At 40.9% G+C, this 23,601-nt stretch overlaps 1 protein-coding gene and 1 long non-coding RNA gene across 2 annotated transcripts in view; one reads left to right on the plus strand and one right to left on the minus strand.

Moving 5' to 3' along the window:
* LOC309545211 overlaps nucleotides 1-23,601 on the plus strand; it is a 288,066-nt gene that overhangs the window by 190,164 nt on the left and 74,301 nt on the right. The gene's annotated exons all lie outside the window — the stretch shown is intronic.
* LOC309545278 (claudin-8-like) lies at nucleotides 1,188-2,312 on the minus strand. Its single transcript, XM_082244417.1, has one exon. It carries the CDS (start codon nucleotides 2,073-2,075, stop codon nucleotides 1,356-1,358), a length of 720 nt encoding a protein of 239 aa, XP_082100543.1. The 5' UTR covers nucleotides 2,076-2,312; the 3' UTR covers nucleotides 1,188-1,355.

The following is a 23,601-nucleotide window of genomic DNA, read 5'->3' on the forward strand; positions in this document are numbered from 1 at the left end:
CATCATGTTCTATATTAATTCTAATACAAGCAAACTTTTTTTTCTGGTTCTGGACATGCTACAGAGCTGAAACTTCACAGGTACACTTTTTAGACCCCCCCCCCCCCCCAGACACTAAATCCAAAGAAATCTCTTTTTTTTTTTTCAATAATTTTTTCAATAATTGGCTCTCTATCAAAAATGAAAATTTTTAAGAACTTTTTTTGTGTGATTAATAGTCCCTCGGGCATGATCCAGAACCCTAGGCACTTTTTAGGGGCATTTATTGGGTTTTAGGGCTTCAAAATTGTGTTTTTTGATTACCAAAGTTCGGGTCCTATTGATTTCAATGGGGTTCTGAAATCCGGGCCCAACTTTTGGGAAGTTCCGGTGTTCTGGTCGAACCGAACTTTTCAAAAGCTCGATCATCTCTAGTGCTGATGAGAGTATTCTGGCGGGGGGCTGTCTCCCTGTCAGCACACAACAGATCAGCGGGGGGAGATCACTGAACTAACTTTGCATGGTTAGTACAGTTATTCTGAGTGGAGCTGACAGTTTTTTTTGTTCAACCCGCGGAGTTGAACGAAAAAAAGCTAATAGTGTGTACCTGGCTTATGGATACCATTCAGAATGATTGCCAATGCACTGCAATGCTAACATACAGCACTTTAATATGTGTTGTTGTAAAAGGTTTATTAGGTGAGGAATGTAAAAAAAGAAAGAGATATGGAAAAAATGTAAACGTCCTTGCAAACTAGTTTATATTTTATTACATAAAACATTATCAAACAATATAAAGAAAAACAAGCAATAATTATTAATGAATTCCCAACAGAATAACATACTGTTTTAACATATTATCTGTTTAAACTAATCTCACTAAGGTAACTGAACCTATTAAATAAATACATGTTTTCTAACAGCAATGTACTATATATAGTAAAATAATAAAAATATTCACAGTGTTAACAAATGTAATACTGAAGATCTATAAACAGCTTTAGGTTGCCATTCATCATAACTAAACAATATCGATACAGGCTGGATGTTGGGATCTGCACACATGGCAGCTGGAGTCAGTGCTCATTGCAGTCAGGTAAATCCAAAGCATAATAGATGCTCATTCACATATTGTAATTTTGTTATCAATGTACCAAGCTAATATTTAGTGCTTTCCTCAATGGAAATAAAACTGATTTTTCTTTCTTCAGAAAAGAGGAAGGTATGAAATTGAAAAATAATTAATTAAAATCCATGAAATGTAGTCTTTTTTTTTTCTCAACAAAACTTTAAAGCATTCTGTTTAGTTACATTGGACGTACCAGTTATCAGTCGGACAGAGCATTGCTGCTTTAACAATTTTTCTTCTAACGTATCTATATTTTTAGATCTTCATTGTTCCTGGAATTAATTTTAAAGACACGGAGTTCTGTTGCTAGAGGTTTCTCCTCTGGACAAGGGTGAGGTTGTGGCTGGCACTCTGATGGATGGAAGCACCTCCCACCTATGCACTGACTAGGGTGGTACCAGCAAAATATGGATCCTCCAATGAAGAACAGTAGGGCAGTTGGCCATCCGAGCATGACAGCCTCACCAATTTCCTGCTGCTGGACACTTTTACAATAGGAAAAGCAAACGGCTTTCATGACATTGATGGCTACGAGTGTCACGGGCAATAAAACGAGAATTCCAGCAATGATGTAGCTGATACCAGAAAAAAGAAGTAAGCAGCGATGGATATCTATGTTCTTCCTGCTGCACCTGTTCAACAGCATGCCAATAAGACCATTCAAAAACCCAGTAACTGCTGCTAGCACTGCAAAGGCCATAAGCACTTTGGAAATCTTCAGATCTGGAGTCAGTGCATTAGAGGCAGAATAGTATTGACAAGACATTGGATGGTTGCTTTGTCTCACGCAGGTTACCCATAGCCCATCCCAACGGCTTATCCAATGTCCATCGAGACGCTTGCCATAGCCATCGCTTTCTACTACAATAGACACTCTCCAATGGGGAATCCAGCAGACGGCAATTGTGAGAATCATGGCTATGCCACCCAATATCATGCCAATGGACTGGACAATACAAGGAATCATGATGGCAGTAGGCTTGGGTCTTTTCTAAAATCAGAAATGATTTGTCAGAAAGGAGAAGCACACCCTTTCAGTCTGATTGTTCAGTCAGCAATTTGATGACCACTGTCTCTTGGTCTGTTTGGTATCCTTGTTTTGAATTGCTTCTCTTGGAGTGTTCAGTGTCTCCTTTCTTGTATATTTAGTGTCTTCTCTTTGGATACCTAATGTCTCTTCTTTTGATGTTTACTGACCTGTCTTTGGACTGAGTATTTGGATTGGGGGCCCAGCTTCTTCTTTTTGATTGTTCAGTGTCTTCTCTTTGAATGGTTAGTGACTTCCGTTTGAATATTGCTCTTCTTGAGTATTCCTAGGTTTACTTCATGCTCAGGTCTCAGTTTTAGCAGGTTCTGGAAAACGGTGCCCTACGAGTCAATTTATTATTGCTCTGGCACGTTTATGAAGTATGTTCTGTTACATAACTTGTCAGGCGTGGCAAAAGCAAGGCGTCCAGTCTCAACACAACTCAGCGATCCAACTCAGCACATACTGTAGACACCTGAGGCTATGAAAACTGTCACTCTCAGCATAGGGAAACAAGATGTCTAAGGGATGTCTAAGGGGAAGCTGTGATAAATGTGTTTAGTATGTGGTGTGTACAGTACATACAGTTCATTATGTACAACACTGAAGAACTAATAGTAAGCATGTAAATATCAAAATATTTTAACTAGCAGTTAAGTGGTTTCAGCTAAGATTTTGAAACACAAAGAGAATTATATACATACTGTACATGGACTTCTGCCAATGTACAAACTCTCAATCAGATTACTCCAAAGTATCACTGTAATAAGATAGTTTAGAGAGTGGGATAGTAGCAAAATATATTGTTACTTCAAATGCCAACATCCCATAAGAATATACTGTAAAAGCTAGGGACTTTAAGTGGGGCACTAAATATTTTAATTAGCATAAAATTATTAAACAGCGCTATTACTGAATGAATAATTATAAATTATATATAAATACACTAAGTGTAAAATTGATATAAATATGCCCCAAACACAATGCAATAATCACATTAAATTACCAATAATATATATTATTTCCAATTACAATACATCAGACTTAAACCTTTTCCAGTGTAAATAAATAAAGTGCAAACAGTGTCTAGTCAACTGCAAAGTCCACTATTATTGCGCATACCAAATATTTGAAATCTCCATTCCGATTCTTTGGATATCGCTCTACTCCCAGGGACACCCAAATAGGAAAAGACTCACATTATAGTATTAACTAACTAACAGATTTTATATTACTCCTCTAATTCCACTGAGATTCCACTCCTGATGAAGGCCATTGGACAAAACACATTGGGTGGAGCCAGAACGCTGTGATGCCTTCACAGAGGGAGCTGCATGCACACACATTACCTAAAAGTGGTGTGGTCCTCACATAGGAGTACACACCATTACCTCCTTTGTGCTGTCTGATAGCACATGAGGATGTAAATATATTTTATTTGTATTTTAATAGGTCTTTTAATAAAAACAGCTTGCATAATGAACCTTTATATTTACTTCTCTTCCGTCATGGATTCTATGATGGAGTGTTGTATGCAATAGGAATAGTAGTCACAATTTTTTCCAGTAGATTCCCAGTGGAATTGGAGGAGTATAATATAATCTGCCTTGTTTGACCCCTTTTTGAATTAAGTGGTCAACAATATAAGGTGGATCTACCACTATTTGGGCCTCCATGACAATACAGCAATATCTGTTGACAAGTAACATACATATCCACAGTAACATGCAGTTTAAAACAGGAGGTGGGATTCACACCCACTTTAGGTACAAAAAACACAATACAACAAGTTGAACAGTACAATAATAGATTTACATATAAATTGACAGGTAATATTCCACAAGGTCAGATAACAGGAGCTCGGAGCCCTATCCAAATAGCATGTACAAGTAAACAGAATTAACAAAAGTAAACAGTCAATCCAAGGAAATTGAGGTGCAAAATATGATTTAGAACCATAATGCAAAACTTCCAAGGATGAAAGGAAAAAAAGAAAAGAAAAAAGAGAGAAAAGAAAGAAATTAGGAAGGAAGAGAAGGAGGCCAACTACCCACGATTAATCAAGGGTTCTATTGCTACTTCTAATAATAAAGACTGATAGGTCACAGCTCAAGGAGAGAGGAGTCGAAACCAAGTGGAAAAAAATGATCCACCAAGGTTGGGGATTGTTTCACTTATTATGGCTTCAATTTTACTATGTATCATGGCCTGCGTAACTCTTCTCAAAGATGCAAAGTGATGGAGTCTTGAAAGCCTTGAAAGACAGCGATATCTGTCTTAAAGAATCGAAGTGGGGATATCCCACCTTTGGCTTGCAATGCAAAATTTGATGAATACTCCAGAATAAAAAAAAAAAAAAACAGACACGGTTTGCTCATAATAACAAATACTTAGGTATTCACTATTCATGACAGATTACCATTTGACCATTATGATATCATTATCCAAAGAACCAAAAATATTGCCAGATGCCTTGTTGATGCATTTCATGATACTTGTTCAGGACTGCTTTAAAATTGTAGGTATCGGAGAAATTTTACAATGGTCTGAACATTGATCTAAAATAAATATATATAGAACAATATGAATAAATCACTAAATTCAAAGTTAAAAATACCCAAAAATCCAACAATTCAACAGATTATGTGATAACAGACCCACAATCAAGATATAAGAGCACCCAAATTTCATGCCACATCTAAAGTCCCTACCTTTCTAATATATATTTGTTTATCACTATTCATTGCATGTTAAGTTATCTATTTATTGTTTGTATTGTGCAATGGTATTGGCAGAGAGTAACAGTTTAAGGATGGAAATTTCCTGGCCTGCTCGAAAAGGGGAATCTATGGGGACCCTGCTCAAAAGGGAGATCTATCTGGGACCTTGGCCTGGTCTGCTCTAAAGGGGGATCTATGGGGACCCTGCTCTATAGGGGATAAATGGGGACCCTGGCCTAGCCTACTCTAAAGGGAATAAATGGGGACCCTGGTCTGGCCTGCTCTAAAGGGGATTTATGGGGATCCTGGCCTGCTTTAAAGGGGGTCATATTGGCTAAGTATATATATATATATATATATATATATATATATATATATATATATATATATATATATATAGGCTAAGTATATATATATATATATATATATATATATATATATATATATATATATATATATATATATATATATATATATATATATATTCTTTGCAGGGAGAGCCTGGAGTACCTGGTGGTGCAGGAAAACCTGGTAGCATGGGGAATATAGGTGAAAAGGTAAGGCTAAAGAGGGATCTATGGGGACCCTGGCCTGCTCTAAAGAGGGATCTATGGGGACCCTGGCCTGCTCTAAAGAGGGATCTATGAGGGACCCTGGCCCCTGGCTTGCTCTAAAGGGGGGGTCAATAGGGACCCTGCTCTAAAGGGGATCTATGGGAAACCCTTGCCCGCTGTAAAGGGGGATCTATGGGGGCGAAAAGGGGCTGAGCATGGGTGACATTAAAATACCCCCCCTGAAAAAAGTTCTGTGGACACCCATGTTCACAATATCTGGTCTCCCACAGTACACAGAACATGGAAAAGCAATTGTTTTAGTAAATATAAACTGCTAAATACCTTTTCTCATCAGCAGTATATAGCAGTCTTGTGACTTCTATCAGTGTCTGGGTAAAGCTTGTGGGGTGAGTTTTCATTCTTCTCCGACTGTCCTATAAGGCTGCAGGACCACTGACCCCCTGTATGGACAGTGCTAAATGGCCCTGTGCTGATCACATGAAGCCTCCCAAGAAACAAAAAATACTCTCTAGCAATATACATAAAACTGAGCATTTGCAGAGTGACTCCAAATGCTTTGTCTTATTAGGAGATGGGTTGGGGACAGTGGAAGAAGGGGAGGATCAGAGAAGACAAAATATAAACAGCCTTTTTAACAATGTGGAGGATTAACCCCTTAGGTCCCACAGTGAGTATAACAAGCATTCTTTACTGCATATACAGACTGATTTTACTGTTGTCGGTTTAGTTACACTTTAATTGTATTGCATTGCAGCAAATAATCCTTAGATGTGTTGGCTGCATTCGTTTTTTTTTCAAGATAAGAACATTTTCAGCAAATATTGAAAATACCTGTTTATCTTGATGGGAATGCACTGTCCCTATCACTTCCTGTGAGCTGCACCAAAGAATATCTTTCTTCTTAGCTATCTTCTGTAAACTACCAATCTCTCTGTCCCCATGTAATGGAGATGAAGAGATAAAGACATGGCTGTAGTCCCTATAAGGAGAGCAGCCTAGGGTGACAACCATGGCTCCCTTCTTAGATAAAGTGGAGAAGTGATGTAGCCACTTAGGGATAGAACGCCCTTCTGAAGAATCACCAGGTAAAAATAAAGGAAACTAAGCTTGAAGAAAAAAAAAAAAAACTATGAAAGCAGCCACCACACCAAAGACTAGCAAACTGCAGTATATTTATACTATAAAGTGCAACATTAACCCCTTCAGCTCTGGAAGATTTACCCCCCTTCCTGACCAGACCATTTTTTGCTTTCTGGCACTGCATTATTTTAACTGACAATGGCCTGGTTGTACGACACTATACCCAAATACAAATTTAGTCCTTTTTTTTTTACCACAAATAGAGCTTTCTTTTTTGTGTTATGTGCTCACCTCTGCATTTTTTATATTTTGCGCTAAACCACCGACAATTTAATTAAAAAAAAAAAAAAAAAAACCTATATATTTTACTTTCTGCTAAAAAACATATCCAATTAAAAAAAATGTGGAAAAATACATTTTTTCATCAATTTAGGCCAATATGTATTCTGCTACATATTTTTGGTAAAAAAAAATCCCAATAAGTGTAAATCGATTGGTTTGCGCAAAAGTTATAGCGTGTACAAACTAGGGGATATATTTATGAATTTTTTATTTTGTTTTTTAATTTTTTTTTTCTAGTAATGGCAGCGATCAGCGACTTGCAGTGGGACTGCAACATTGTGGCAGACATATTGGACACTAACTGACACTTTTTTTGGGGACCAGTGATACTAATATGGTGATTGGTGCTAATGACACTGAGAAGGGGTTAACATCCATTCTGTGCCTAGCTGGTGTTTTAGTGTAGTGTGGGAGGGGCTTGTACTAGAGAAAGGCATGTGTCCCTGCCTTCCTTACTGACATAACGGCAATCTGCCTTGTTTACATAGGCAGATCACCGTTCTGCCTGTGTCCTGAATGATCAGCGGGTGCCGGCAGACATCAGGTCCGCAGGATCCGCTAATCAGCTCCTGCTGTGTATAATTACAGCGAGAGTAGGCCTCTGGTGGTGTGCATTCACGCCCGATAACTGGAAGTGCAGGATCACATATAAATATATTAGTGATCGACCAATATAGTTTTTTTTACCGCCGATACCGATATTTTGGTCATCGGATATCGGTATCGGCCGATATCTGCCGATATTTTTGGACATTAAATTTTTTTTTTAATGTCTACAAGTACTGTGGAGGAGGGATCTGGGGGTCTAAAAGACCTCAAACCCCTCCTCTGCACTCAAAGCATTCAAAAAGCCAAGTTTGGCTGTTTTGAATGCTGTAGGATTTTGAATTCGGCACCGCCAGTACCCGGAAGTGATGTCATGAAATGACATCACTTCCGGGTACTTGGAGGCGCTGAATTCAAAGAAATGGAGACTCGGTCAGACGGCGGCGGTGCAGATGGAGACCCGGTCAAACAGCGGCGTTGAAGGTAGGATACCCCTGTCTCCCAGTGAGACAGGAGACCCGGGCGAGCCACAGAAGGCGGCGGGAGGGGGGGACGTCCCCTCCCGCTCCTTGGAATGACAGCCGAGCGGCTTCTCAGCTGCATCGGTTGTCATTACAAGACAGCCGACCGTCGGCCATGTACACTGGTACCGGGGTGATGCCTCTAGCTGTATGCATCACTCCGGTACAGCACTTTCCCGAAATATCGGCAATATCGGTAAATCAGTAGGCCAATTCCGATATATCGGGGAAAGTGCATATCGGCCCTCGATATATCGGCTTTGCCGATAATCGGTCGATCCCTAATATACATGATCCTGCACAGTGCAGCTACCCTGTAGCAGCAGAACTGCTATAGCATGATCGGCAAGTGGTTACGTGCATCACTGAACTTTGTGCATCACATACTCTTGAACCCTAGAAGATGTAGTTTAAAAGAGGAGCCCTGCTATGAAAGTCAGTGAACCGGAGGACAATAATTCCCAGAGCAAGACTGTTAGGAGGTGGAGAGAGGAGCTGTATTTTCACTGAGTGACCATCTACCTAGTGGCTTCAATCACTGCATGCAGACTTTAAAGGGACTGTACTTGCCACTCACTGCATCATCTTAAAGACTGGGCCCCAACACTAGCCGGCTGAAGATTTAGACCTCGGAACTGCTTACCAACCAACTGCTTAACTGTAGCTTTGCCCTGATTGCCCATAGTTAAAGGTACCTCTTTAGGGAGCTTCGTATACCATCATAGCTATTCATATAGAGTGCACTATGAAATAGTTATTGACTACTGAATACGAATTTATATATACAGTGTATATATGTATATATATATATATATATATATATATATATATATATATATATATATATATATATATATATATATATATGACACACGGTGACACTCTATTCTAAGCTGATATAGCCTAGAAATTTCATTAATTCACATTACTGTGAGTAAAATGAATTCTTCTACATGCTCATCTATATATGTGTTACCATTTACCTTAAACTGTGACAATATATCTACTCTAGTTACCATAAGGACTCATTTAGACGTGCAAAGAAATTTGAGCACCCATTAATGCGCCAAATGTGTTAAGATGTGTTAACAGTGCATTTCTGGTGCGTTTTTATTGTGTTTGCGTCTTGTTAAAAAAATGCTTGCCAGGCATCCTCTCTGTGTTGGTTTTTATTGTATGGATATTTGTATTATCACCTCAGCTATTAACACTTCCTAAACACATCTCAAACGTGCTATAAATGCCAAAGGGGCATTTGTGACGTGTTTGCAGTGCATTTACATTGACATCGATGGAAGCATTTGTAGAGTTGCAAAGCCTGGCAAATGACACTTGTTGGGTCAATTTTGGCTGACCGTCACAAGATGACGCTAACACAACCTAGTGAACAACACTGGACACTGTAATGCACATCATTTTCACAGATACTCGCGGAGCTTCAAAAATGCTTGTAAGATGCCTGCCTTTGAAGCTAGTGTAAACTTAGCCTTAACCAGTCTGGTGCATATTTCCTGGTACTGAAATATAACTGTGTGCAGGATATTGATATTTATGCTCCCATAATTGTTTGCAACAACCATTTGTATAACCAGTTGTTTCAGAGAAGTCGAGGTTGTTCACAGCAGGGGCAAAAAGAACAGAGAACCCAATCTACCAAGAGGCTCCTTTGGGGGTAGGATTATGTATGTGGGACTCTTGCTTGTCAAATTAAAACATATTTTATGGGTACAAGATTTGTGGCAAATGTGTACTGTCCTTACAGCAAGTAGGTTCAGGTTGTGTTTAGCCATGTCCATTTTAACTCTTCCACTGTTGATGCAATTTGGCAACACCCACACAGTGCATTGCATTATAAATATCCTTGGGGTGCCCCAGGTCTTTCCCAATCCTAGCAATGTTCAGCAATCTCATCTTGTTCCCCGTTCCAGGAGCTCACAGGAGAGCCTAAAGATTACAATGCAGGACTCCCATTATGCATTATGACTATCCTTGGGGTGCCCGGGGTCTTTTACAATCCTAGCAATGCCCCATGTTCAGCAATCTCATCTTGTTCCCCATTCCAGGAGCTCCCAGGAGATCCTAAAGATTACAATGCAGGACTCCCAGCCCTAATCACAAAAGATTTGCTCCTCCTAGTGCACATTGAACACCTATTTATTTGACAAGGTAGTTCAGACTTTACCTGAACACCAGTGCCCCAATAAGTCTCCCACCATCTCCACCTCCCCTTTGCTCCTTCACTAAATAACTAAATAACACTACTCGTGAGTGGAGTTGAAATGTCCATTTCAGCCTTTTATTATCATAACTTTATAAATAACAAAAAACATAAAAAAGGCACAACAGTCCAGGTCATAATGGTTGCAGGTCCCTGCTGGCACCATCTACCAAAAGGTTTGTTGTCTGTGGCACCATTTTGCTAAGTTTTGTCCTCAGCTGCCAAACACCACCTCAGGGACTATTCTAGCTCACTTCAGACACATACAGTACCAACCTCACCACTACGCAGTGGGTCTAAATTGAACCAAATCAACTAGAGGATCCCATACCTAAGAAAGGTCCCACTTTTTTACCAATCACGCCATATTTAGACTCCCATCAAGGATCCCAAACAGCCAACAACTACAAATAAATAGAAATTCATAGGACACAACAAAACAGGGCAGCAGGGGGAATGTTCCTCCAATGACTTCAGATATGCAACAGAATATACTTCACTCTTCCCTAATAACTACCATCTCATCGCTTGCTCCTCCCCTTCACCCCGTCTGCTCAGTCAATCAGGCAAGCGACAAAATTCCATCAATTTAAACTAGTTAACCCTCCACTGTCAGGTTTCCTTCCACCCTGTCATGTATGCCTAATGCTTATTCACTTTTTTCATAGCTCTGAGCATATCTATCCTAATGTTTCCACTTGGTGTAATACCCTCAAGTAAAATCTGAAAAATTGCCTTCAAAGCCTTTCCAATAACCATGTACTGTATTGGTTGAACAATTTGGAGAAATCATGTCTCAAATTGTTTCTTAACAGCAAAATTTATTATTATTTTTTGTCCTCTGGTTTTCGGAATTTCTGATATCAAGAAACAGTCTAACAGCATGTTTACCTTTTATATTGAAATTATAAGATTAGTAGCCAGCCACAGTCAACATGAGGTTATGATGAGAATTGTCACATGGAAGTCACATTTTACATAGTTTCAGAGATAAACCAATGATGTACGGCGCTTATTAGCTCGTTACCGCACAGACAACAACCGCTGAGTCACCGCATAAATATTTATGTTCATGTCTGCTTATTATAATGACATCCACTGGAACTGCATGTAGCTGAGTGATTTGTGGATGAAATGTTTAGAGTGAAGACAGCCAAGTCTGGAAAGTTAACATTTTAAAAGTATAAAAGTCTAAGAGATTGTTTAGACTTATGGTTTGGGGGGGGGGGGCATTATAAACATGCATGCGAGCAGAGGATGGGGGTGTTCACATGCTGTGGTCACAATTCTTTTCTTCGCATCTGCAGCAAAAATGATCCCCTTGTTGAATTTGGTGGCCAAATGCGAACTACTGAAGCAAATGGGAACGCACTTCGAATAATATCACAGTTGCAGTGCATTGGTGCAGCATTTATGGGGTTAAAACAGGTGGCGAGGAGGCATCACTTGTGAAATGCCTCTGGAAAAATTATCTGAACATGGATCGTTTGTCAGAGGCATGGCAATTTAGCCACACATCTAAACTTAGCCTTAAGCTTATTCCCTAACTCTACAAAGGGAAATTATATAATAAGGAACACAAAATAAAGTGAAACATGGAAAGAGGTGTAGGCAAGTTCGAAAAATGTGGTTCCAGTGAGTTAGTGGCTGGCCCAGGCCAGGGGGAAAAGGTTAACTGTTGTAAGTTCAGTTCCCAGGGTTTCTGGTCTTAGCCAGCCCACTTGTGCTATAAAAAAAGAGGAAGGCTGAGGTCCAGGGCCCTTGGTAGCCAATTTGGTTGTTTTTTCCCCACTAGCGGTTGGAGGTACTGGTGTGACTTGCAGTCCGCTGAGGACACCTGGACTTTTGGAGCCCTTCAAGCCATGGAGAATACCAAGATGGACTCTCACCTCATAAAGGTATGCTTGGGAAGCCACACTGCAATAGTTAGTTTAGGGACCAGGACGTTGTTCATATTGAACTGCCAAAATCTGTTCAGTAATGTTACAATAACCGCTCTAAGCGTGGTCTGAAGTTATTAAAAGGGGTGCATGTTGGTTCTGGTGTTTCTAAAGAACTAGGGTCTATTAAGCACTATGGGTATGAAGTAACACCATGATAAAGGGTTACCTTGGCAAAACAAGGAAGAGGAATGCATTTGCTAAGGGAACCAACAACAAGTTTAAGACACAAAGCAACCAATTGTTAGGCATGGTACTAGGTAAGGTGACAGGTCCTCTGCTAGCGAGGGAGTCATTGTCTGGCTCCCTCCTTAGCGATTGGTATCCAATAGCTACTGGATTCAAACTCACGTTACAGAGATCTATGGCCTGGTCACAAGGTAAAGGAAGGAAGCAGTACATAAATGCATGAATGAGGTCCACGCTAGGTGCTCAGTGGGACCTAATTCTGTTACTGGGAGTGAGGCACCAGAGGTACGCTGGACTGGTGGAGTGGGCGCAGGCTCAGAACATCCCTCCTAATGCAAACATATAGGTTACAGTGTGTAGTGACATGGGACAAGACACTTTTTAGAGGAACTCTGTACTTTATTTACTGCAAACAGTGGAAGCTTATCTCTAAGCTGCAGTCTCCGCCTGGTCTCGGGTATTGATGAGCGTGATTCATGTGAAAAGTACCCCTGTGTGCAGGGCAAAGTAGGCCCTGCATACAAAGGGGTTGCATAGCAGAGTAAAGGAAGATGAGGTCTAGGGCCATTTCAGGTAAAAAGGTAAGATAGTAAGTTGGATAAAGTCTGATTATCAAGGATTTTGAGGGAGATGGAACTGTTGAAAAAGATTGTAGGGTTGGCTATGGGTGGTCAGATACAGGTAAGGCCAGCCATACACGGTTCAAATTTCAGCTGGTTCAGCAGGAATGATGTTGATAATTGATCGATCAACTTGGGTAGAACCAGCCTGCTAGATTCTCTTGCGATTATCACTAGCAGCTGCTATAGCTGCTAGTGATAATCACTGTCTTCTCCCCTGGCACGGCTCCCCCCCATTCCCACCGGGAGCAGATAATTGCTTGCTACTGTCTGTGTTGTTTGGGGAATTATGGGAATTTCTTTCCTACAATTTGTGGTTGCAGGAAAGAAACTTGCACTGTGTGTGGCCTGGCTTAGTATGCCCACAAACTTTGGCAAGAAACATAGGGTTGAAGATGCACCAAGAGAAAACTATCCAACTAATAAAGAGGTTGGTTTGCCTAACAAAGACTCTGAAGTCAGTTATGCTGGAATGGGCAGGGCCACAGCTTTATTATTTAATAAATCACAATGGTAACAATGTGAGCAACAGAACCAGTGCCAGTCACAGATGAACTGTTTACAATGAACAACTATTATAACCTCCCCTAACTGTCCGACTGTTACCCTCATAAAGCAACACCGACCTAACGATCAGTCTGGGAAAATCATCCCATCTACTCCTAAGCTACAGTTTAACTAGAGACAGGGTAAAAAAAAAACATTTAAAAATTTTTGAAAGTAAACAAAAAAGTGGAAAGAATGGGTGTGAGCTTTCTAGAAGACTGCAAGAAGCTCCAAGTTAGCAATCCCCGCATCTTTCATACTTAAAGCAAAATTGCGCTCATTCCTGACAAGCAGACATATGCTCTGCTCTTTAGGGGTGTCCCTAATGTTTAATGGCACCCCACACAGTGGCAAAAGCGGGGTGTTTTTAGTTTGGCGCTATTTTAAAAAAAAAGGGTTTGGGGACTTCTTTCCCTGCATTTCTGCAGGTAGAACAGCCCATTGAACTGCATAGGTTGCCTTACACGTAGCCACACGGACGTGAAGCAAGAGCTTGTTTACATGTGAGGTTGGGGGTGGGAAAACCACGTAGTTGAGCTGTTTTTAGAACCCCCGGCTGCTCCCCCCTTTGGCTGGGGGTGTAAACATGCTGTGGCAGCAGTTGGAAGTATACCCAGGGTAAATGGGGCTGCACTGCAAGCATCCCGCAACTATATGCATTACACGTGGTTAAAACAGGTGTGTATTTACAGGGTTAAAACAGGTGGTGATGAGGCAACATTTTGTCAAATGTCTCTGAAAAGTGATCGGAGCATGGATTGCATTTTAGAGGAGATAGCAGTCCTTGCTGCTATTACGAACAAGCCCTATAAAAGCAGTTCTGATAGCGCAGGAATAGGGGATCAGGATTAAAAGTAACACACACATACATACAGACACATGTACACACACACATACAGACACATGTACACTCACACATACAGATACATGTACACACAAACACACACACATACAGACACATGTATACAGCTCTTTAAAAAGTTGCATTACAGTACCTTCCCTCACACAGCTGGGTAATTGCACTGTAGGGGGAGGCAGAGAGCACAGCACACACTCCCCCTATCCTTTGCTTTTACTTTGTTGAGTGTTTTCAACAGTCTGACCGAGCTCCCAGTGCCGATATACAGTTTGGTTGGGGATCGGGAGCTCAGCCTCATCCGACAGCTTTTCTCTACCAGGACGATGCGGCACCCCTTAGGACCTCTAACGGCACCCCACGGTGCCAGGCTGGTATAAAGGCGTATTTTAAGCTCAGTGTTTAGAGGCAGAAAAAAACCCTATTGTTTTGCTTTTTTGAGAGCGATTTTCTGGCAGTAAAAAAAAATGCTAAACGTTCCTAAACACCTGTACAAAATGATCCTAAACACTAGCATGTTTTTCTGCCAGGAGCACTGGCTTTTTTTTTAAGCTAGTGTGCATGGACCCTTAAATATAATTTAAATAGGCATGAAAATATATTTAAAATATGGGTGGAGTGATATACAGTGTGACCTATTTATTTTTGGACACTGAGGTAAAGTCCTCCTGGATCTCCTCCATACCAGTGGTAATTTTGGCATCAAATTTTGATTTATTTTTAGTCTTAGTCTTTTGACTAAAATGCCATTTTAGTTTTAGTCCCATTTTAGTCATCTGCAATTGTTTTAGTTTTAGTTATATTTTAGTTGACTAAAATCTCCAGTGCATTTTAGTCAAATAAAATAATTTTATTCAACTGAAATCTAATGTGTTTAGTTAAATTGTAATGCATTATTTAAGCATTTTCTTTTTAAATTTCAAACTCATTGTATACTCCTGGAGTAAAAAAAAAAATCTAATATCATGTTATTATTTATGGTATTAAGGTTTGAACAAACAAACAAAGATACAGATTTAGCCACTCTAGACAGTCTGGTGAGGCCAGTAATGCTGCACAGTGCTCTGGACGGTTATCTGAGGAGGCCTGTAATGCACACAGTGCTCTGGACATGGACAGTCTGAAGTGGAGGCCTGTAATGCATTGCACACAGTGCTCTAAAAGGTGGTTTGAGGAGGCTTGTATTGCACACAGTGCTCTGGATGGTGGTCTGAGGAGGCTTGTAATGCTGCACAGTGCTCTGGACGGTGGTTGTAATGCTACACAGTGCTCTGGATGGTGGTCTGAGGAGGCCCGTAATGCTGCACAGTGCTCTGGACAGTGGTCCGAGGAGGCCTGTAATGGTGCACAGTGCCGGATGGTGGTCTCAGGTCTGAGGGATGGCCTGTAATGCACTGTGCTCTGGATGCTGGTGGTCAGGGGTCACTGGTCAGAGGAGGCCTGTAATGCTGCACAATGCACAGTGCTGGATAGTGATCTCAGGTCTGACTGGGGTGGCCTGTAATGCACAGTGCTCTGGATGCTGGCTGTCAGAGGAGGCCTGTAATGCTGCGCAGTGCTAGATGGTGGTCTCAGGTCTGAGGGATGGCCTTTAATGCATAGTACCCTGGATGCCGGTGGTTAGAGCAGAACTGTAATGCAAACTCAGTGCTCTGGACAGATGGTGTTCTGAGGGGAGGCCTCAGGCCTGTAATTGTAATATACACACTCACAGTGGGTGCTCTGCTCTGGACGGTCATCGTCATGACTCCTGAGTTGGGAGTGGGACTCTCGTCTGGACTCAGGAGGCCTGTAATGCACAGTGCTGCTCTGGATGGTCATCTGCACAATCGCTTGCTTGCTGGGAGGGTAAGCAGGCGGAGCTCTGTGGAAACAGGAAGTTAGTTCACAAGGGTAAACGTCCCTGCCTCACATTTTTGTTTCCCTTTCGTTCATTAATGAAAACGGGATTGATTTTCATAAGAGTTTTCATCAGTGGACAAAAATGTGGTATACTTTTCGTTTTGTTTTTGTCACTGTAAAAATGCTGCTGGCGAAAATTTTAACAAAAATTTTTTCTTGACAAAATAAACGCTGCTCCATACAGGTATCGGAAACCTTTTTCAGTCTACAAAGAGCCATAAGCATTACCAGCTCTTTAATTCTATTTCCACAAATTCTGAAATACTCTACTAATATGATCTTAGATTCAATTCATACATATAATAAAGCTTGCATTTGAGCCTATTTAAAATTCTGATTTACCTTAAGCCCTGAAAAATGGGGACTGGTTTGGCCACTTAAACGCATTGTTTTTTTTTTTGTTTTTTTTAATTGTAAAATCTGTTCAGTCTCCTTACAATTTTAGTCTTGCACTCTTTTCTGTTGGTTTATGCTCTGAACAATGAAAGCTTAGCAGAGGTTCTATCCCACAAAACTAAAGAAATAAGTTTTGGTTTTATGCACAGTTCTCCCTACTAGTTTATCACAATATGGTTGTGTATATGGTAATATTATTCTATTAGCCTCTGTATGCGCTGCAGAAGCTGTCGTCGTTAGATAAACCAGTAACTATTTAAATAATTAAGTTTGGTCACAAGTAATACAAAACCTAACCAGTTTACTGAGAGATATTGCGTGACATCACCTCCCTTTCTAACGTCAAACAGAACATTACAAGCCCGTGATTCTATGTTTAATTATCTAAATGATGAGCCACATTAAACAAGCTGCATTAAACTCCTCTGTTGCATGATTTACTATTCATCTACACGTCCCCTCCTATGTCACCACACTTTAATATTTTTTATTGTTCATAGGATATGATGTAAGAACTTCCAATATGCTCTTGTGAATAGCAGTTTTCCTTTTATGTTCCTTCAATAATTTCCCTACATACCAGATATTTTTCATTACCTTTAGTATGACATGTTCACAGTTACTACGCAATATTAAAGTAATGAAAAATGTCAGTGAGTCTTGGACTTGGCTAGCAGTATAACAGTAATATTTCAGTGGGAAAAAAAAAAACATTTGGATAGAGAAAAGAGGAAAGCTGTATAAGTCAAATGTATTACTTTAGGTGAAGCCTTTATTAACAAAAAAAGAGTAAACCTTTTCTTCTACAAGGTCGTAATTTCGGCCTACAAGCTAAAATGAAAATTGTAAATTCATAATTCTGTTGAGTAGTGAAGAGTGAATTTAAGATGACATCAGCTTCATTGGGAGGATATTTGCAACAAATTGAGCTACTAAAGTCCATGCCTATGCCTTTTCTCTGCATATGTTTATTTTATTGTGATCTGAACACTTTACCCAATCCTCCTCCAATTTATATCTTTAAAGCAATGGCAATGGCAGTATATCCACATCAGTGCTTTAAAGCTGTTCTCCAGGTGCAATATTTTTTAAGAATAAAATGGAGCAAGTGCCCCTGCTTTAACTTTCCCCCTTCTTTAGCATGCCCGAAATCCTTTCTGCCTTAATTCATCCGGAAATGCTGCCTGCTAACTGTGCTTGAGGCAGTGTTTTTGGCTGAAGAGATTGGCCATCCCAGCTGGCACTCTGATTGCTGGATGACTGGTCTCCCCAACAGCCTCCACTAGCTCTGTAGGATGCCTACATGATATAAAGGCCCCTGCAGTCTTCTCTCTGTGCTGCTGGATGAAGATCCAGGTGGTGAGATCACTTGGATGTCAGTTTTTTTTTTCCAATACGAAGGAAATAAGTATAATATATATATATATATATATATATATATATATATAGATATAGATATAGATATAGATATATACTGGAGGTGGCACTGTGCCATTGAACAGATTAAGTGGAGTCTGTTACGGAAACTGTCCCCTCATGGACTTCGTTGTTGTCTTGGATGTGCTAGCTGTCAAAATGGACGCTACAACCTCTGTAGACCTGTGGCAGCTGTCTTGGTGTGGAACCTTATAAAATTGGGTACCTGCATCATTTGGGCACACAGTGGTAGATCAAAGACAGAGATCCAACTTGTTAGGGAAAGTGTATAGTACAGGGATTGGTTCCCCCCAAGTACAGCCAGCTCTAGGACGATGCCTGTCTAAAGGAAATCATTCCAGTATTAAGATAAGTTAAGTAGGGCTTGACTTAGCAGTATTATAGTGCCAATAATAATGGCTCCAGCCAAAGAGTAATGAAGGCCCAAGCCTGGTTATATTATCAACCTTGTAACAGTGTCTATGAAAACTGCCTTTATTCATTATTGCTAACCTATATAGAATATACAAGATAAATAACAATATCAAGAACTGTGTGTCTTTTGTATACATCATTGGGAGCTGGCTGCCTCTTCTGAGGTCTTGTAGCCAGCCTCTTAATGAAGCATGGTGGTGCATGTAAAGGTCAAGTGGATAGCTCCAAAGCCTCCTGGTATGTGACGTTAATATCCTCAGAGACTATGGGCAGCCAAGATAAGAAAAGTAAAAATGTGGGGAATCATAAGTTTAAAAAAGTATTCACAAAAAAAAAGTTCCAATGTTGAAGGAAGGAAGAAAGGAGCTAGATCATGCAAAGTGGGGGAAGATCGTGAAGGTCATCTAAATTGTAACTTTATAATTTTCCAAGGAGGAAAACGTGACTGTGAGAATCTTACTTAAACTTATACTTATTTATACTGTATCTCGTTTTCTGTATGTAAAGGACATCAGGATGACTGTAGGGGTGTATTTGAGATTATCTCTCCTGGTGCACCCGAAAAAGTATCTTCAGTTGACAATATTACAGACAAAAGGTAATGAAGTGGGCTGGAATAAACCTCTTTTTTGTTCCAGCCCCGTGACTCAGGTACAAAAAAACAAGGATGGCAGCCTCGGAGCATGCATCTTAATACTTAAGTCAGCAATGGTCGGTCCCACCTTTCCACCATCGCAGGTCCTTTGTAAGGAACCTTTTATGAGGCCCAGTAATGTTTAGCTCTGCAACAGATAAAAGCATGATATTTCCACACTTTCTACTATTATTGGAAGGATAAGCACCGTTCTTTTGTCTTTGAGAATTACCATGTCTCTTCTCATTTCATTGTCATTTTCCTTTCTTGTTTATTAAAACATTCAGCTGAAAGACATAATCCTGGCAACAGGGATTAATCAACACTGTTGGGTTCCAAACAACCAAACCACTGTTTCCTAAACTGTTCTGTAACTGTAGCAAAAATCAGGCAATAACTAATAAAAAAAGATAACTGTAATTTACAGATCTAACGACTTCGTCCTGCGTCTTGAGTCATTGATTCCAGAATAATTAGTGTGTCTGAATAGCATACTCCACTAATTGCTCCCCATTATGCTGGGTGTAGGGCTTAAACATTCGCTTTTGTTCTGCTTCTTATTGTTTGATTTCACCCGTGGCATGTCACAGTGTGCCAATTAATTTCTCCCATTTGTTGTGCTACAATGGCCTAATTCATTTCTTTGCAAGTGAATGTTACAAAGGCAGGAACACTAACCTCACCAACGATGCAGGAAAAGGCAGATGTGTCATATCAGGACATAATTAAAGCGGACCTACAAAAGTGAAGATTTGCTGCCTTATAGGGAACATCTAGAAATGTAATTATGCCTAAACAGCACTCTGAAAGATCTACCTTTTGTTCTTAATTCCTCCTGCAAAATAGCAGTGCAATCCCTGTGCTTACAACTTCATAACTGTACATCTGCATTGTGAGATCATCTAATCTCAATCGCAATCTACCTGTTAACCGCTGACAGGTGATAGGTAGATTGAGGTCATGTCCCCTGCCTTCCATGTGGTGCAAGCCCCCTCCCCCCTTAACGTTGCAGATCAGAGAGGGGCTCAGGCATCTTATCTCCAGAGCTCTCAAGCTTGGAAGCAGTCAAAGAGAGTCCTGGGTAGAGAGGAGAATGCCCTGCCCTGCGGCACGCCCCTTGGATGCGTGGCTGCGAGCCAGGAAATCCCTCTGTCGCCTAGGATTCACTGTTGGCTTTGACAGCATTCAGGCTCTTGTCCCCCTGTGTACAGTAAACTGATCCCCGCCAACCCTTCTCACCAGTTCATTCAATGTGCTTATGGGTGACATCATGTGATGAGAGAGGAGGGCCAGTGGAGATAAGCACAGAACAGGTAGATTGGCCACAGCAGCTTTCATGCACTGCTCTGCATCAGGAAACCACTCCTGACCCCCAGTACCATGTCCTCCTGATCCCATTGTAGTGTGACCTCCTGACCCCCCCAGTACCATGTCCTCCTGACACCTCTGTAATGTGCCCTCTTGTCCCCCCCAAGATTGTGCCTTCCAGACCCTCCCTTCCATATGCTCGAGACCCCCCCTCCTGAACCCTCCCCCAATACTGTGCCCTCCTGACCCTCCAGCACTGTGCCCTCCAGACCCCCCCCCCCTGTAGTGTGCCCCCCAGACCCCCCTGTAAGATTCCCCCCCTGATTTCCCAGGACAGTGCCTTCTTAACCCCCAGTACTGTGCCCTGCTGACTCCCCCAGTACTGTGCCCTACTGTTCCCCAAAACATTCCCTCCCAACCCTCCAGTACTGTTGCCTCCAGACCCCCCTAGCACTTCTGACGTGTACCAGGTCTCTGCCCTGCTAACCCCTGTCGTGCTCATCCCTGTCATCTGCCCTACTGATCCCTGTACACTGCTCTACATCCTACTGACCTCTGTACACTGCAATAAAACTTACTGACTTCTGTACACTGCAATACATTCTACTGACCTCTGTACACTGCAATACGTTCTACTGACCTCTGTACACTGCCTTACCTATTACTAACCTCTGTACACTGGCCTACCCACTACTGACCCCTGAGGGTTTGCTAGTTAAAGTGTTTGTTACTCCAACACTTTATAGTCCTGATATATGCCTGCTGTGCCTTGTACTTGTATAAGAAGGTATCCACATTCTCTTTGTATTGCTTTCTTGTGTGAAATTCCTGGTGATCCCACCAGTCCCTGTGGTTCCCTAAAACAAACTGACCACACTAAGCAGGAAAGCACACCATGGTCAGTTCTTTAGCTACATTGTGAACACAGGCTGTCCTCCAATAATCAAACTTGTCCTGGCACCCCCCTCCCCCCGCTGCACAGCCATTCACTGGGAAGCTCAGTGTGATGCTGCTTCTCTTCCACAGCTCTTATGCAGCTGAGAACAGAGGGAATGTGATCACTTATAAAAAAAAGAAAAAATATATTTATACACCAGACTTCACAAGATAACATGTGTATAGTGCAGAATCTAAGTTGGTCCTGCTGTTTTTCCCATGTTCTATTCCCTATTAGGTGTACAGCAGTAAATGGTAGCTTCCCAGTATCTTGACACAATAACCAGACAGCAAGTGTCTTTTTGTGAAGTTTAATGCTGAATAAACTTGGTTGGAGTTTAGGGTGGGCCTTGGAATATACCAAATGTAGTGCAGAGGACATTCTCTGGTCGCAACAAAATCTTCCAGACGAGCAACCTGTAATTCAGCTTAGGGGTCCCCCACTTTAAAAGCAGCTCTGGAACAGTCTCTGTAAAATCAGACAACAGCAGTCTTTCTAGGATCTCTCTAAAATCTCTACTCACTGTGTCTTGGTGTACGAGGATGCCTCCTTCCGGTACCAGCCAAGCCATGTACCGTGAGCCTCCAGGCTAGATCCCCAGTAGACTTTCTCCCAACTGTTCTCAGCAAATTTAAAAGTAGCCCCTCAGCTCTACCTGAGCTGAAAGCTGGCTGAATCTCATGCAATCCTTAGCTAAACTTCCCAGAAGGGCATTAGCCCTTCAGACTGGGTCTCTCACCCCAGGACAAGGACCCTAGAATATTTATATACACGTTATTCCCTTGACCAGGGATTTACTGAGGCTGTATGAATATTCAGCCCAGGGTCTGCATCTCCCAGCTCACAATATTCTAGAACATATTTGAAATAGGGGGAAGCAGTTGAGCCTGCAACCAATAGAACCCAGAACATCCAAAAGCTACAGAGGAGCCAAAAAACAAAATATACCTCATCCTACTGGCATCCTAACTGGTAGGGTGCTACATATTATTGGGTCTTTCATCATTCCAGGAAAACAGAGCAGCTGATAAGGAACAGAGATGGAAGAACACGAGATGACAATCATAGGGCAGTAGTCATATCCTGAGTAAGATAAGTAGTGATAACATATAATGTAGGGCATAAAAGAAAAAAAGGAACCACGGTAAAATGAAGAAAGATGTGCTGTAGACTTTAAAGACGGTCATTATTTAACCACTCATATTGTATGGCTTAGTCTTATGGTATGGGGCTCCACACCTAAAAATTACCTCTGTCCATTACTCACAATAAACATGTGTTTCTATAACTCTTCCTCACTATTTTAATGGTTTTGTGAGTCATTTACAGGTATATTATCCAAATCCAGCAAATGCTTCTTTCTTGCAGATCCATGATGTAAAATTTCATTAAGCTTTGATGTAAAAGGAAATTATTAGAACATTTTTAACAGGGATATTATAGAAGATATCTAGTACATTTGGTTATCTAGAGCTGCCAATCAAAAGTTATTATATTTTAAACTGTACTTTCCTTCATAAAAAAGCAAATAAAAAATGATTGATTGTCAATATAAATACAGTATATAGGCTGTAGATTACTAGTCAAAGTAGGACTACGCATAAACCTGCACATACAAGAAAAGTAAACTCATTATGCACAGGTAAAATGAATCAGATACTCATTATATACAGTACTGTAATGCTTCTATGACAACCCAGAAATAGGTCCACGATTTAGCACAATTCCATAGAATATAATCAATATACAGATGCATTACTGTGCAAAAGTTTTAGGCAAGTGTAAAATATTTTTTTGTAAATTAAGAATAGAGTTGAGCGGACACCTGGATGTCCGTGTTCGGCGGGTTCGGCCGAACTTGAAAAAAAAGCCCGGGTCCGTGTCCCGGACTTTTTCCGAACTTTACCCGGACACCGAACCCCATTGAAGTCAATGGGGACCCGAACTTTCAGGCACTAAAATGGCTCTAAAACACCAATGGAAAGGGCTAGAGTGCTGCAAATGGCAGCAAAATGTAGTTAAGAGCATGGCAAGTGCTCTTAAAAAAAATTCCCCTTTAAATTATTTTTTTAATAGCAGATAAGAACAGCAATCTGTAGTAAAATATAGCTGAACGCTGCACACAACAGACTGATAAAAATCGATTTTTTTTCTCCCTCCTCCTCAGTGGGCTCAAGTGAGGGCAAAAAGATTGTTCACTGTCCACCCCCCACACAGCAAAATCGATGTAGACTGTCCCTGCCTAATCTCCAGCCTGGCCCTAATATGCTCAATGAGATCGTTCA

The sequence above is a fragment of the Pelophylax lessonae genome, assembly GCF_965119305.1.
Source record: "Pelophylax lessonae genome assembly, chromosome: 2".
NCBI lineage: Eukaryota > Metazoa > Chordata > Amphibia > Anura > Ranidae > Pelophylax > Pelophylax lessonae.